At 41.2% G+C, this 16,750-nt stretch overlaps 1 protein-coding gene across 3 annotated transcripts in view; it reads right to left on the bottom strand.

The window, feature by feature from the left end:
* LOC102192848 (kinesin-like protein KIF21A) overlaps positions 1–16,750 on the bottom strand; it is a 40,076-nt gene that overhangs the window by 14,708 nt on the left and 8,618 nt on the right. For all 3 annotated transcript variants that reach the window (XM_005725096.1, XM_005725097.1, XM_013908825.1), the window contains exons 2-7: positions 5,142–5,364; positions 3,354–3,536; positions 2,793–2,942; positions 721–855; positions 466–630; positions 80–195 (exon numbers count right to left, since the gene is read on the bottom strand). In XM_005725096.1, coding sequence (XP_005725153.1) covers positions 80–195; positions 466–630; positions 721–855; positions 2,793–2,942; positions 3,354–3,536; positions 5,142–5,364 — 972 coding nt within the window. The remainder of the gene's footprint in view (positions 1–79; positions 196–465; positions 631–720; positions 856–2,792; positions 2,943–3,353; positions 3,537–5,141; positions 5,365–16,750) is intronic.

Below are 16,750 nucleotides of genomic sequence, written 5' to 3'. Positions count from 1 at the left end.
CTTACGGCTAGTATGGATATTTAAATGCATATCTAATATTTATTTAAAGAGACATCATAGCAGATTCTTCCCCACAAACCTGTTGCCACCTAGTGAGTCCTGTAACAGCCGGGTCAGTTTGGAGTCTCTGTAAGGCACGTGAGTGGAGCGCTTACTCCTGTCTCCAAGAGCACTGATGACATTTCCCAGGGCGAGCTAAGGAAGGACACGGAAGAGGAGAACAAGCATTCAGCCTTAGTTACCTTGCCATCAGTATTCACTATAAATAAGGTTATGGTGGAAGAAATCAACAGTGTAATGCCTATTCTGTCCATCAGGGGTCTCTCCTGCACCACACACTGGTAAATGCTGGTCTCTTACTTGCTTTTCATCACTGTCCTATTAAATGCAGCTCAAACTAAATTAAGTGGCCAGTGACAGCAGCGCAGTGTTTACTGTTTAAAGTTCTCCATAGAGCTTCCTCACCAGCCCACAGTTGATGGAGATGCCCTCTTTCGCTCTGTCTCCTGTAGCTCCAGTTCTCTTTAATCTCTCAGAACCCGCCAGGTCCACAAAGTGGAACTTGGCCGTCAGAGTCTCAAACTCATCGATCTCCGAGTCGTTAGCCAGACGGTTATCCGTCGCGTTATCCTGGACGAAAAGGGCAAGGAAAGTAAATAAACAGAACTGCGACTGATGCAAACACACCAGTCCTCTGTTGCCTTTCATAACAATACTTACATTGTTGTCAGGGGAGCAGACTCGCACTTGGCACAAGTGGATGGTGAAGATGGCATGGGAGCGTGAACTCTGGACGTTCATCTGGGTGCTGGCGGTGGTGCGAGACAGAGCGCCCAGCTTCAGACACTGAATCATCTGTTAGAGGAGAGGTGGAAGAAACAGATGACAAATAAATTGTGTGATTTCTCATATCATTTCTGAGCTTCACAGAAATCTAAACATAGAGACTGTTCCTAACCACTGTGATCGTTGAAGAGTTCAGTTAAGAGACTTTAGCAGCTGAAAGGTAAAAAGACTACAAGAACTTAATGATGACTTCCTCACTGGGAGATGTGAGTCTCTGCTGGAGAGAAATCCTACTCACTGAATGGAAACACTACTGTGCAAAACTCTTGAGCAGCACTCATCTTTTTCTATTTAGCGAGGGAAAAAAAATCTACTTCTATGGATGTTTCTGCCTTTTGTTCAGTTCTTTGTCAGCATGATCCCACGCTGCTTCAATAATGTTGAGGCCCAGGCTCTGGAGATGACTGGTAGTGTTTCACTGTTACTGCATTGGCAGTGTTTGGGATCAGACTCAGGCCAGATGCATCTTCAGGTCCTGTGTCAGGTCTTTATTGGCTTTCTTAACAGGATGACAGCATTCAGATAATGTTCATGTTTTATCCTCCACTTGTCCAGGTTCCTCAAATTTTTTAAAGGACATGCTGCACATGTTTTTGGCTAATAGCTCTTTGGGAATCACCTTGTTGCTGTAAAAATTCTACTTTATGCCTGTTAGACTGTTATCTCTGTGTTTGCCATGTGAGAGCTAAATAATCTGCTAGTAACTAAGCACTGTATGATACAATATGAAAAAATTGCCAGACGATTCTAGAGTTTATTGAGCCATCTGACAGATACATCCATCCATCCATTTGTTTTTGCTCATCCTTTTTCAGGGTCACTCGAGCCTATCCGAGCTGGCTTAGGGCGAAGGCGGGGTACACCCTGGACAGGTCGCCAGTCTGTCGCACGGCTAACACACAGAGACAGACAACCATTTGCACTCACATGCGCTCCCGCATTCACACCTATGGGCAGTTTTGTGTTTCCAATTAACCTATGCCCCCATAACTGCATGTCTCTGGACTGTTGGAGGAACATGTTTGCACCCATGCAAACACGGGGAGAACATGAAAACTCCACACAGAAAGACCCCAGCCTGATGGTGGAATTGAACTCAAGACCTTCATGCTGTGATTCATGTTTAAAGTCTTAGTAGATTGGTGTTAAATGGCTTGACAAAAACCCCCAAAATATTCCTCTAAAAGTGGTCAGCTCAAGGACTGAACTGAAAAGGGGGAAAAATACACATATAGAAGGCCTGAAGAGCTGTTCCTCAAGATCCCATTAAAAAACTACTAAATGTAGGTGAAATATCAAGTAATGAAGGGTGGCTAGAAACTTTTGCACAGTGTAACAAGTGTATTTTTACAGCGTTATGAACGAAATGAGTTGAATCAGCGGTCCCCAACCCCCGGGCCACAGACCGGTACCGGTCCGTGAGTCTTCAGGGTTTTTATCATTAACTCAGTTTCCCTGGGTCTTTTCCCGTGCGTTATGAATAAATCTTTTTTTTTGGTACCTGTACTGGTTTTATTTTGTTGTATTTATCCGCGACAACTTAAAGGCCGGTCTGTGAAAATATTGTTGGACATAAACTGGTCCGTGGCGCAAAAAAAGGTTGGGGACCGCTGAATTAAATTAGGATTACCACCATTGTAACAGGATTTGTGCTGCCGCCATCCGAGTTATTTTGAAAGCTTTGGTCCTGTCGTTTAGCCTAAATCTTCAGAACATGAGTCACTTTCTGAGTGTGTTTTTAATCACAATTTAAGACATCACCCTCAAAATGTAAAACTATATTCTACAAAAAAGATCATTAACTTCCAATTTGCGTAGGCTCATTTAAAACCCATCATCTTGGTTCATTAAAGCTACTTATTGTGACCCCCCTCGCAAAATCCCCCCCAAAAAGCAGTAGTATATTTGAGCCGCTTTTAGCGTTTTTCCAGGTTTTCGAAACTGACCTCGGCTGCAGAGGTGACGGTGCGGGTGGTGACCCCCACCGTGTAGATGCCTCCATTGGCGTCCTCGTGGATTTTGATGTTGGATTTCTGCTTCCTGGCCTCGAGGTCTCGAGTCGTGTCGAACAAATCGAGCACCTCCTCGTTGTAAAGCTAAAAAACAAGAAAGTCATAAATAATTAACAAACAGCCGACAGATTAGACGACGTCGTGCAGAGCGTAAATTATTATGTCACCGTCGGAAGCGCCATTTTTTCTCTTCAGCTGCTGCCTCACCAGCTGTTAGCAGCCACTTGCTGGCAGTTAAAAAATAAAGCCGGGCGCGACCTCGGAGACAGGCTAATGACAGTTTAATGGCAGTCGGGTTATCTGCGCACTTTAACAACCTGAACTGATACACCCTATGCCGACCTTTGACCTCTTGCTGTCTGCATGCTCTCGCTACGTCTAACAAACTGACTTTAAGTTATTTCAGTGTTATTTATCAGCTTGCTGATGATGTTCGATGTTACCAACTGAGTTGCTCTGCGTTGTTTGTGGATGTGAGTGTGTGTGTTTCTGCACCTCCAGGAACTGTGCATTGATCTTGAATTCAGGAACAGGCCTGCCCTGCTCAGTGGCGGCCTGTCTGCGCTCCTCGATTCCTCTGAACAGGTGGTTCACGGCCCGGGGAATGATGCCCAGCTCGTCCTCTCCGATGTTGACATCGAAGCCAGTTCCCATGGTGTACGTCTTCCCCGAACCCGTCTGGACAGAGAGGAAAAGACAGGGGGATGGGCCGGAGTCACGGTGACACAAAGAGGAATGAGACATTGGGGTTCAAATTCACACGTCACCCCTCTCCTCCCCACCGAAACGCCAGAGAGGCCCCGACGGGAGCGCGTGCGTGTTTGTGCCGACAGATGATCGAGAAAGACAGTTTTATTCTGCACGGCCGCACCTGTGTGCTTACCGTGTTTGTGTGCGTGCGTGTGAATGAGTGTGTTGGGCCGCTGCCGTGCCCCGTGAAAGGCGCTTTGTCAGAAAAATAACGGGCGAGGGAACAATGTGAGGACAGAATAATGAACACAAAGTGGAGCTCAGAGGAAGGGTAAGAAGAGGGAAGTTTAAAAAGCAGTTGTTCAATGACAGAGTGTCTCTTTGTACATTGAATTTCAATACAAAAACCCTTTAAATCACACTGAATAAAACTAAGCTGTTATTTTTGCCTCTATAGTCCTCAGTGTGGCTGCACCTTCCTTTCCTCCGTTGCCTGTGAGTAAAGCATTGGTGTCATGCTGAGGCTGTTCCAGGCCTTCACTCATATTCACAAAGGCCAAAACATGGTGTTGTGTCGATAGCAAGGATTAACAATGATCAGAGTGACCGGTTCACCACTGAAGGTGATTTTTACTTTGTTTCCACACTGATGCATTAAATCAGTGTTGTTCTTTTTTTGATTTGTGACTACATTAAATCAGCAAAGCCACAGTTTATATCACACTATGACAGATAAATGACATTGAGGCTAATTATCTGAACGCACTTTAATGAACACTAAATCACTGTGCAATTAATTCTGTTGGTATCGGAAGTTATCTATATTTGGATCATCACCGCCACTGGTCAGAACAGGCTAAGAAAAAATTGAGCCTAACACTTCAGACAGTTGAGCTGTTTTGCATTGCACAGGCCTTAATGTTACCGTACAATACATACATCATCCACTTTTTTCACAATTATACACTTGCAGAACTATAACCTCTACATAAAACAAAAGGATTTTGCATATCTGTCCATTTCAAAACCAAGGTGGACAAATGACCTTGCTGCTTTCCTCTGTTTCCAGTCTTTTTGCAAAGCAACTGTGGAACTGGCTGCCATAGCTTCAGAGATGAGAGTGGCACCAATCAACTGCTTTCAGGATGCATGTTAGTCTATAATGTTTAAAGCCATCAAATATGTTTTGACTTCTTGGTTTACTTTCCTGCTCTGGCATAATGTGAAGCAGACACTTTCTACTTTGTTTTGATTGGATAACAAACTTCCCTCTTATTCTAATTTATTAGAGGCAATACAAAGCTGTGGTGATGAGGACATGTTGGAACATATTGGCAGCACAGAGCTGCTGAGGCTCCTTTATTGCCTGCCTACCGATGTGAAAATGAAATCAGCTTCATATCACATGATGCCATAAATCTTTTGTTTCTGGAAGGAGTGCCGCTCCCTTGAGCAAAACTTTGACTGAATGTGAATATGTGACTGAGCTTGTGTATATTCATGCCATACCGGTGTGCTGTTAACATGAGTAAAAAAAGGCAACGCTCCATGACCTTCTACCAATACGCGTGCAGCAAAAGCCTGCTGACTAACCTGTCCATATGCAAAGATTGTGGCGTTGTAGCCCTCAAGGCAACCCTCGATGAGCCTCTCGGTGCAGTGGGTGTAGATCGTCTCCTGCTGGGTGTCCATATCGAAGACATAATCATAGGTGAAGGCCTTGTCCTTGCCCAGGACCACTTGGGGTTCTCCTGGCATCACATACGTACAGATGTGACAGCCCTCAATCTTCTCTTTGGGCAGCTGAGGACGAATCCTGGCAGACAGAGAGGGAGAAAGAGACCACAGTAGAGGTGAGACGTGGCTCAAGACTTGGGATAGGTTGTGGAGGTCACGTATGGGCAAGTTACCTTTCAGAGCTGGGAGAAGGGCTTTAACCGTTGTTAATGTGACAGTGTTACCCAACCAATGATCATCTCCTATGTCTAACCAAGTGGATTTATTGCTTATAAATAACATTGACTTTATTGGCTTAATGGTGAAAGTGCAGCTAAGCTGAAGACAGAAACAGTTTTCACTGAGCATGTCTTTTTATGCATGTGGAAACCAGTGTCAGCATGCTGCCCGTGCACCGTACAGTGCCCGCACTGTTCAGGAGTGAGGGAGAGCGAGCTCTGGGTAAACAGTCCCACCCATAGATTTCATTAAGGAATTGCTCTGTTTGCCTTCCTTCAAATAAAAACACTTCCCCGTTACATCATTTCCTCCTCCGCTTTTTATCGCTGCACTAACAGTTGACCTGAAGAGGAAGTGGAAATGCAGAAGGGAAATATTTGGAATACAGGGAATTAAAATGGTGAAAACTGTTTATAGCAAACCCTGGATGAAAATAGGAATAGAAAACAGTTCTATTAGTATCAATACTGCAATACTTGTGGAAATAAATGGTAAATTATAATGATGGGCATGTGAAGGAAAACCTCACAGTTAGCAGGAAGTAAATGGATTCCTTCAAAGGCCACAGTCAAACCCCAGAAAGGTTAGAATAACAGTGAAAAAACAGACTCTCAGAATAGAAAAGTGTCAGTACTGTTGGTGTCCTCTGGTGCTCATTAACTCTCTGTATGTGTGAGGATGTGGCACTTTGCATGAAGTCTGTACTATATCACATTAGTCACAGCAAGAGTCTACAGAAAAAAAGCAAAAGGCTTAGAAGGAAAGGAAAAGAAGGATGTCGGTGAAGCTACAGTAGCAAAGGTCCACAGAGGTGTCATTGTGCGTGCGTGACATCAGATCCCAGCTATTTAGCAGGCTCCCTCTCTGGGATTACAGCACTGATGAAAGCAGGACAGAGGCAGAGAGTCCTACCTGCAGTAACTGTATTCCTGTAAGAGTATTATAACTGTCAGCTCTGTGTTGTGAAAAGAAGTCCCAAAAAGTTCAGCTTTCCTAGCAGGATTTTCCTGACATTCACTCAATTGCATGCTACAGCAAAAGGCACAGAGAACTTACAAAGCATCAGATCTCATCGTTGAAAGGTGAAGTGAGAGTACAAAAACAATTTCCACAGCATTAGATGGAACACAGTGAAGACAGTCATCAAAAATCAGAGACATGTCCAGTTGTACACTGGTCCCTCGCTTTAACGTGGCCTTGCTGTTTCACTGATTTTTTTGTGCAATTTTGCATGCTTTTTTTGTGTTCTGCGTCCTGATTGGCTGTAGGCCATCGTCAATCAATCTCCTCTGTGCCGTGTCTCCTGTACAGAATGCGTTCAGCTTGTTATATTTACATAAATCTTTGATCGCTAGCAGTGTGATTCTGAAATGTATGAACTGTATGTTTCTAAGTTTTCTCCCCAACAACCACAACAATGTTGACGAAACGTAGGCAGCTGCGGTAGCACCCAGAAGGCAGAGGAAGATGCTAACCATCGCACAAAACGTTGAACTTCTGGACATGCTAAAGGAAGGTAGAAGTTACCATATTTTTTGGACCAAGTGTTTAAACAAGAAAGAAAAGTGTGAAAATGTTCATGCCTGTCTGAGAAAAGTGTATAAAGTGTGTAGTGACGGCTTTTAAGGCGTAAAACATCTATAATAATTGTAAAAAATAACGGATTTCACCTATTGCAGGTTATTTTTAGAACGTAACTCCCGCGATAAACGAGGGACCACTGTAGTTAATGAAAAGACAAGACGAAAACTGGTCAGGGAGGCTGCCAACAGACCTGTAGCACCACTGAAAGAGTACCAGAACCAGTACTTTCAGGTAGAGCAGGGCAATATGACCAAAAATATTTATCACGATATACATTTGAAAATTTGCGATAACGATATAACTGACGATATAATTGACACTAGACAAAATACTTTAAAACTCCTCAACTTTATTAGTGCAAAAAAAAAAAAATCAATGTATTTTCACTTAAACAAGCAGCTTTTTTAAGTGCATTAAAGTTATATAAAAAAAATTAACAGTGCAAATGCAAATTCCTTGCTGACAGTTTAACCAAAAGGCATTTCCAGTGGAAATTGGCCGACATATCCTCAGCATAACCATGTATAATATCCACAAAAGAGGTTATACACACACAATACAGTAATATTATGTTGAAGCGCAGGACGTATCACTCCGCAAGGCTCCTGCCTACAATAGCCTTAATGCTCCAACAATCCTACAAGCAGTGCGGGTTCGTAGCTTAGCAAAGTCGTACCGAAACATTTGACAGATTCTCGAGCGCCGTGTACATAAAATCGTTTCGAGGTCAGTAAACACAACCAGAATTCAACATAAGGCACACAGGATTATAAGGGGCTCTGTCGATTTTCAGAAAAAGCAAAGGATTGATTTTAAGTGTGCCGTATTTTCCAAAAAACACAGTAATAACGACGGCCTGCTAGCATGCTCTACCAAAAATAGTGCTTTGTTGTGTATCTGACGGATGAACGCTAAACCAGTTCCACACCACTGAAGTTGCAGCATTTTTACAAACCAGTTCTGGTTCATCCGTTTCATTCAACGATCCACTTTTGCCCTTCTCATTCTGTGTTGCCACCATGTGCGTATGAAAACAAAGGCACTGCGCATGCGCGTTTTACCCATATTCTATCGCGATATTTCATTTTCTTATCGTTGCCCAACATTACACTGGTATTACCGTGAACGGTATGATATAGCCCAGCCCTACTTTCAGACAAGAACTGGTTGTGTACTACACACTAAAAAACTAACAGTCTCCACATGTCTGCTCTGTGGGGTAGGGATGCAGGGTTGGTGAAGCATGGTGGTGGCAACATCATGCTTTGGGGCTGCTTTTCTTTTGCTGGAACTGTGGTTTTAGTCAAATACTAAACTTTTGATCTGAAATCCCAAGCATACATCCAAATCAACAAATAAATGGCTTCACCGGAAAAAAAGAAAATTAAAGTTTTGGAATGACCCAGCCAGAGCCCAGACCTAAATCCAGTACAAAATCTGTGAGCTAAAGAGGGCTGTGTGCAAGACATGCGCTCCTACCCAACAAGACTGAATGCTGCAATTAAATCAAAATGTGCTTCAACACAGTTTTAGCATAAGGGTGCGCACACGTACAACTAGCTTATTATTGTCTTATAGTGTCACATTAAAGGTAAGAAAATTTTTGAAATGATTTATTGTGATCTAATTTTTTTAACATCAGAAAAACCTGGCAGTTTAACAAGTGTGTGTACAACTACACTACAAGGCTTGTTGACACAAAGCTGATAAGAAAATGTCAAGTTAATGCATATTTTTAAAAACGACATACATCAGAGGTGGCTCCAGGTGAAGATGACGTAACTATCAGGTCATCTGAGAAGACTGTGACTTAATGGCACGACGGCTGAGAGCATTACAGGAGTGAATCTGCATTAATCCCCTTTGGCTAGCTTCCCAAAACTTGTCAGAGAGCTGTAATCCAGGGTAACAATAGAGGCACTCATTGCAGCTTACAGTGAGGGCATTAAGTCACTCAGTTATTGTTCATTTTGAGTGTTTGGGAAGAAAAATGTAACAAAGTATGAACTACAGCAAACACATTTAGAAAAAAAAAAGGATTTTTTCTAATATAGTTAAGTATAATTAAATCAGTGTTTTCTCCAAGAGGGAGAAAAAGGCCTCTACAAATGTAGTCTCCATTTAGAATAAATGCCTGGTCTATCTGATTACGTTCGCCTTAACAAAGCAGTGATGCACTGTTTGTTTTGTTGCTTGTTACGACATCTCCGGGCTCCTCCATTTAGAAATGGACCAGAGAGAGGAAAATAAATGTCTGAGGAAAAGATGAAGAAAAACAAAGGGCCAGGAAAGACTGGACATGATGGCTACAGATGGAAATTTCACCCACAGTGCATCTCGTCTCAAACTCATTATCTATCTTTGCATAACAAGACCTTTATACTGATCTCATTCAGCCTGTCATTTTTTCTTTCTTGTCACAGTAAGATGCACCACTGCAAATGAATAACGACACACTGCATGCACTGCCCTCGCTGTTCAGGAGGGCGAGCGTGTCATTTTATGTGCCTAGGATTTTTAAGCTCGGTTCTGTTTGGATCCAAAAGCACAGACTGCAGTCTCAGCTTATATTTAAATAGTAAAAGTGTCATACGTTATTTTGGGAGCAGCTGGTGAAAACTGCATGATAGCTAGACAAAACAGTAATAGTTAATAGAATAAATTCATGTTTTCTGGGTCATGTTGGTCTATGAAGCCATGCTTGGATGCCTCTGAATGCTCAGTGGGACAAGAAAAATGCTCTATAATGCCAGTCTATCTCCATTTTACAGTATGCTAACTATCCAAAAACAGCAAGACACAGATATTTGAAAATAGGCTCAAGTCATCACTCTAGGCAATGCAGGAAATAACACTAATGTGAGCCGGTAAGCGCTGTTACCAGCTCAGCCCTCTACCTGGCACACCCTCGGGCCACAGTCTTTTGGCCTGTAACTTCAACAACAGTGAAACAAGCTCTGTAAAGAAGAGCTTCTGCCTGTGTCTAAACCAACTTATGTATTCAGAGGGTGTGGCATGTTTTTTTTGTAGCTCACAGAATACAGCTAGAATAGTCCAGTAAAAACTGTGCCATATTTTGCTATGCTTAAAAAATTCTGGATTAAATGGCAATAAAGCACTGCTTTTCATTGCCAGAAGTCTGTTAAATCCTGTCAGTGAAACCAGTGATACTACAGTATTACCAACACCCACGTTTGTTAAGTACACTTGTACACTTTCTCACCTTCTAAGACTTAAATGCAAAGAGTAATACCACTACTACATCTGTGATCTAAATACACAATGACTGGGCACATTTTTTTTAGGTACACTGTTGAACTGGTTGTTAGCAAAAACATTTAATCAGTCAGTCACATGGCAGAAACCCAGTGCATTGAAGTTCAATCCAAACATCAATAAGAAAGAAAGATTATTCTGAATGTGGTAATTAAGATGTGGTAATCTTAATGTCATTAATGCCACAGGTTGGAGGGGAGTGATCACTTTGGTTCACTCAGATAGGAAGGCAACAGTAACTCAAATAACCATTCATTGCAACCAGGGTATGCAGAAGAGCATCTCTGAGCACACATGACACTGAAACTTGGAGCAGATGGGCTACAGCAGCAGAAGACCACACCACCTGCCACTCCTGTCAGCTACGAACAGGAAATTGAGGCTACAGTTTGCACAGGCTCACTGAAATTGGACAACAGATGACTGAAAAACTGCTCCCTGGTCTGAGAAGTCTTGATTTCTGCTCTAGCATTGAGGTGGTAGGGACAGAATTGGGCATAAATCCATCCTGGGCTATTAACGATTCAAGCTGCTGGTGGTGGTATGATGATTATTTGTTTGGGACGCATTAGTACCTTAAAGCCTTTAAGACACATCTTCTGATGGCTGCTTCTAGCAGTGTAACGCTCCTTAAACATGACAATGAGTTCATTATACTCAATTGGCCTCCACAGTCACAAGATCACAATCGAATAGAGCACCTTTGGGATATAGTGAAATGGGAGACTGGTGTCATGGATGTGCTGTTGAAAAATGTGCATCAACAAAACCCGAGGAATGTTTCCAACACTTGCTATGCAGAATAAAAGGCAAAAAGGCGCAACACTTTAATTTGGTATGTTAGGAAGTATAAAGAAATGAGTTTTAAATGTTTATATGAAATACACCTCTATTATGAGTAGTCACTGGGTGTGTGCATACTCACAACTAATGCAAGTTCTGGCATCGGGCATTTCAGCTAAACATAAACAGAAGTGAGAGGTGTGAAGTGTGTTCTGCTGGTGTATTATTAGTGCGACTGACTGACTTTAGCAGTGATTATAATCTGGCAACCTTCACTCTGGTTCAACCCAAAACACTCTTCATCTGTTTGAATAAAGGTTTGCCCTTCAGCGCAGTGCAGACTTAGAGCACTAATCCACCTTTTAGAGCAGCACACTCATGCTCTGCACGGCTGTTTCTCCAGGAAATTTCAGTTATCTGCTTATGCATTAAAACACACACACACACACACACACACTCACTTTCAAAGCTTTTTACACAATTTAGGTGCATCTTATGATTTTACCTTTAATTTTAATTCTGTGAGGAACATAAATAACTTTTTCATAGTGAAACTAGAGCTCTACAGTTAGATTAACAAATAGTTGTAAGACAAAAAGCATACTGAAAATCTCAATTTGGAAAAAAGTAAACATGTTTGTTTAATATGACTAACTTTTTTAGAAAGATTATTTTTTTAAAATCTAGATTTCACTCTTTATGCTTGGCTAAGCTAGCTACCTATCTCGCTATTAACATGTGCAGCTAAAAGTTTGTAGGTTGCGAGTCGTTATGTAATTTAACTTATACACACTGCCACACTGAACTAATATGTACACTTGTTTAGCTTGTTGGTTTTTGGACAAAGGTGAGAATAGTTTCTACTGAGGATTTTGCAGTCACATAACCGCTAACCAGGTCACATTAACTTGGCCACCATATTGGTAGTCTCAAGTGACTAATGCCCTAGTCACATAGTGACTATCTGGCAACCAGTGAAGGAAAAATAGGCATTCACCAACCGGTTGGTAAGCTGTTGCTGGAGGTTGACGGCAGTCACCGTTTCAATTATTGTGAAAGCCCCAGTCACATGGGAAAAAATTTCTTTGCAAATACGTCCTTGTGATTGCACTGTTCGCTAGCAGACGTAGTTCACATGGAACACGCCGCCTTGTCTGCAAACATTTGCCAGCTACTCTCTGAGCAGTAAAAACCGAGACACAAACTGGAAATGGACATCATTTGTCTTCAAAGTAAACGTTTCTTCTTTTGAAAAATGTTAGCACAAATTTTACTTTCAAAGTAAATACCCTCAGTTTCTGGTTTGTATTGCGAAACGTTTTACTACCGCTCAGATAGTAGCTAGCTAGTGTTTGCAGACATGTGGGCATGCTCCATTGCAAACTACCATTGACCAGTTTTACCTAGGAGTTACGCTACAGCTAAATGCTAGCTGTGCTAGCATACTCTGCTAAAGTCCTGAAAACATCCGTGTAGTCACCAGAAGGTGCTGTCAAAGGAAGCTATTGTTCAAAGTTGCACTTTGTGGCTATTGTAGCTTCAGGTATACTGCTATCAGACACATTAAAAGAGCATGTGCTGAAAAATAGTAACATCCATTACTAATTCACTCATCAAATCACTATGCAGATCAAGTCTGACTAAAGATATGGAAGAAAACTGAGCAGCTTTTTAGCACAGTTCAATAAGAGAAGCCACAGCCTGTCACTGACTGATGAGGGGAATTTAGCGACCGAGACAGCGTTCACTGAACCATTAAAGAGATGAAAAGGAGAAAGGCAGACACACTACCCTATATGCACACATACCTATTCAAACAAACACACGCACGCACACACACACACACACACACACACAGGGGGGATTTGTCAGCCTCTCTCCATGTGACAAGTCCTGCTAGGCTCCTGCTCTCACTCTCATTATTGCGATTATGGTGAAAGCCTGAGAAACAGTGAACTCCTCAAACACACACAAAAACACAGGCTTCATATATATAGACTGACTATAGACTGACTGAGACCTGCTATTGTGACTGATAAAAGGAATCAACAAGAAACGATGACACACTAATAAAAAGGAGGCGAGTCACACCATGACCACCATGCTGCTTATCTCATCTTTCCTAAAACACAGCCAGTCAAATGCTGACATCAGTATTCCTGCCAATAAGAAAATCAATTCAATTCCCTAGAGCCATTCCCTGTGCATCATCACTAACAAATCAACATTAACAGTAAACCTCGACATCTGATTCCTACTTAATTTAATCCTGTGTGATTTATTTTTAGCTTTAAGCACCACTTACAGCTGAGGGCGCTGAGTGATTCAGCAAAAACAGAAAGGCACATCTGAGCCAAAGGGCAGCAGACACGACTCTTTTCTCCGCATTTCACAGTGAAACCAGCAGAGTCACAGTCACATCATCACAGTCATATATTTTTAGATCCTGAAACACTTGGAGTTAGTTGGTATGAGCAGTGCTGACTGCTAACTCAAAATGAGTATAACCAAATTTTATATTTGTTTGACTTGTTGTTTTTTTGTTGTTGTTGTTTTTTTTTTTTTACATGTGATATTAGTATATTAGTTACAGATTATTATAATCAAACACATACTGATTATTATACAAGTAGAAGCCTCCAGGCAACATCAACTGGCAAAACTGCAGTTCCTCACATGGCCACTTGAGGCAACTTAAGAAGCTGCAGTAATTTCTCTTGCCAAGTTCCCCCTTTATGACAGATAGCACGTGAATTTTTATAGAACTCACCTGTTTAAGCTGTGCATAGCTTTAAGAGTATATGTTTCTACAATAGAATCACTGTGGAGACTTCTTTGTGTTGCTAGTTTTATGGGCATATCTAAAAACTACAAGAAAGACCGTGTGCGTCCTCCTTAGGGATTTGAAGCCTCAGGTTTACACTGTTGACTGGTAATTATGTAGCAATGTGTTTCAGGTCATTTCACAAAGAAATACGAAATACAAAAGTAATATAACAACTAGTGTAATGAGATACTTTTGTTAGAGTTTAATGAGGTAACTTAAGGCATTATTTTTCAGAAAAGTAACAAGTATTGTGTAATAAGTTACTTTTTTTGAGGGTCAACCCCAAGACTGATAACAATGAATTATGAAGGCACTTTGCTAACCAAGCCGGCTAGCCAGTTGTAGCAATTGCGAGACACTTAGGAAGTCAAAATTATGAGATATGTAACTCAAAATAACTCAGACAGTAACTCCAAAGTTTTGAAATAAAAACCTGAAATGTTGAACAGTGGAAAAAAAAATACTTTTATATTTTAAAGAATAGACTATCACTCTATTCTTTAAAATACAAAAGTATTACAAATGAGCTATTCATCAACTGACATATCCCAGGTCCAAATTTACTTTAGGACATAAAAAATATGTTCTAATTTAATGCTAGTAGAGTCTAATCATCTTATTAGGAATAATTTAACCGAACTGGGAAAATTACCCAAAGTAAATGTAACACTGTCAAACATAGCACATGTACAAATGTAAAAAGTGTCCACCTGGTAAAAGAATAAAAGCCTAACTATATGTCTGTAGTTAGCTAGGTTTTTGTAATTAAGTAAGTAAGTAAGTAACACATTATTCAAAGTTTAGATAATTAAGTTTGTGAGCTGCATTTTTTGTGCAACTGAGAAAATTACAGACTAAAGCTACTATGGCATAAACCTAGGGTGTGAAATTTGGTTTCAAAACTGAGTTTACAAGTGAAAGCAGAGTTTTGGCTACTTGTAATCATTTTTTGTTCTTTGTTCTTTTTCTAGACACCTCAAATTAAAAAGAAATCCTCTGTAAAAACTCGGGTGAAACAGTTGAAGTTGTCCGTAAGTTGTTGATCTGAGTTGACTGTAGTTTTTTAAAGTGCTTTAACTGCAGATTGAAGAGAGAGATGCTACCTAATAGTGGATAATGAGGCTATAAGCAAGTCACAGTAACACATGCACACCACTCACTGGTGCATACAATCTCACGCACAAGGTCTACCTCGTCATTTGATGCTAATGTAACTGAGACAAGGGAACTGCAAACACTCAGATTTCAGTGACACTTCCCAACTTTCTTCGAGCCAAAGTTCTCTGTTGGGAGGTAAACACCGAAACTCTATTCTTCCGCGCTCTAAAAAGGAAACATAACTGTAGTGCGGCTCTAATTTACATTCTTTTAAACGTGTGCAAGTGTGCATCAAGAACACCTTCAAGTACAGCATAATGACTACCTTATATAACAACACGCACACTGTACGCCTCTTTAAGCCAGCAGGTGCACAAGTTGTGTTTTTCCGTTATTTGTGTGTGTGTGTGTGTGTGTGTGTGTGTGTGTGTGTGTGTGTGTGTGTGTGTGTGTGTAGACTAGCTTGTGTAATATGTTCCTAGTAGCCTTGGGCAAAGGGAAGAACAAGGAGGTACAGAAATGACACAAGGAGAGAAAGTAGATCCTAAGTACCGAGCGAACCCTCCAGCCACAACAAGCAGCTACTGCTTTAACTCACCACAACACAGCATGGCTGCATTTTTAGTAACAGCCTCTATTGTCTAGCAGCTCGTCTTGAGATCTAGAGCCAATTCATTGGGTCACACTCTTCAGTGTGCCGAGAGAGTCAAAGAGTCAGTCGAGAGATTCGTCTGTACAAGAAATTCATTGTTAAAATGTGGGACGTGTGCACAGATGAAATGGTCAGGTTACATCCAAAAAACCCTCCAAGTTAAAGCCGATAATTTGGGTTGAATTTAAATATCTTTTGAAACAGCTGTAAAGCATTAAAATTGAAGGTGCAGTTAAATGTAACTACAAGAATACCATACACCAGAAGGACATCTATCCAGCCATCCATCCAGGAGCTTTTTTGGCACAGTTTGGGTCTACTACCTTTACAGATTATGGTCAGTACAAAGAGTTAAATTATTTCTATCCTCATGAGGATAGACTTTTCCAAGGTAGTAGTACCCCCATACACAGGATCACAGAATTGCTCAAAGTGTACGACAATGATGTGAATCGCACGGCCTTTGCAGGGGTGAGATTTTAACTCAAAGTCAACCCTTTGAGAGATTTTGGACAGATATACTGTCCTTCTTTGTCATCAAAACACCAAAATGAGGTCATAACTTTCGTACAAATGCCGTTCTGTCCCTCTGGTAGTGAATGTTTGTAAAGCTCTTAACCCTCACATTTGGCATTGTCAGGGTAAACATTTGTTTGCCTTTCTCTATTTTAATATCTTGTTTAAAATAGATTATCACTGTCAAAGGATCAAGCTGATAATTTATCGCAGTACAGTAAGAAACATGCATCTCTAGTATGCTTTGCAAGATGATATGTGCTCCACAGTTTTTTCCCACCTCAGACAAAAAAGAAAAAAGATCTTGGGAATTTCCATTCTTTCTCAGTGAACGATGCATTCGTGTCATTTTGCACTTGGTGTTCTACAGAAGCCAATAAAGATGTATTGTATGAAGCCCACCTTTAATCATTCTTTTCTCTGGAATCTGGTGTGGAAACAACACCAGACAATGGTGGTGGTGGTGGTGGTGGGGGGGTCGGAAAAGACCGAGTAGGAAAGAAGAAAAAA

This window comes from Pundamilia nyererei, unplaced genomic scaffold, assembly GCF_000239375.1.
Source record: "Pundamilia nyererei isolate P.nyererei 1_Seehausen unplaced genomic scaffold, PunNye1.0 scaffold00014, whole genome shotgun sequence".
Taxonomy (NCBI): Eukaryota; Metazoa; Chordata; class Actinopteri; order Cichliformes; family Cichlidae; genus Pundamilia; species Pundamilia nyererei.
The sequence above is the reverse complement of the archived record's forward strand: the minus strand, read 5'-3'. Positions and strand labels throughout refer to the sequence as shown.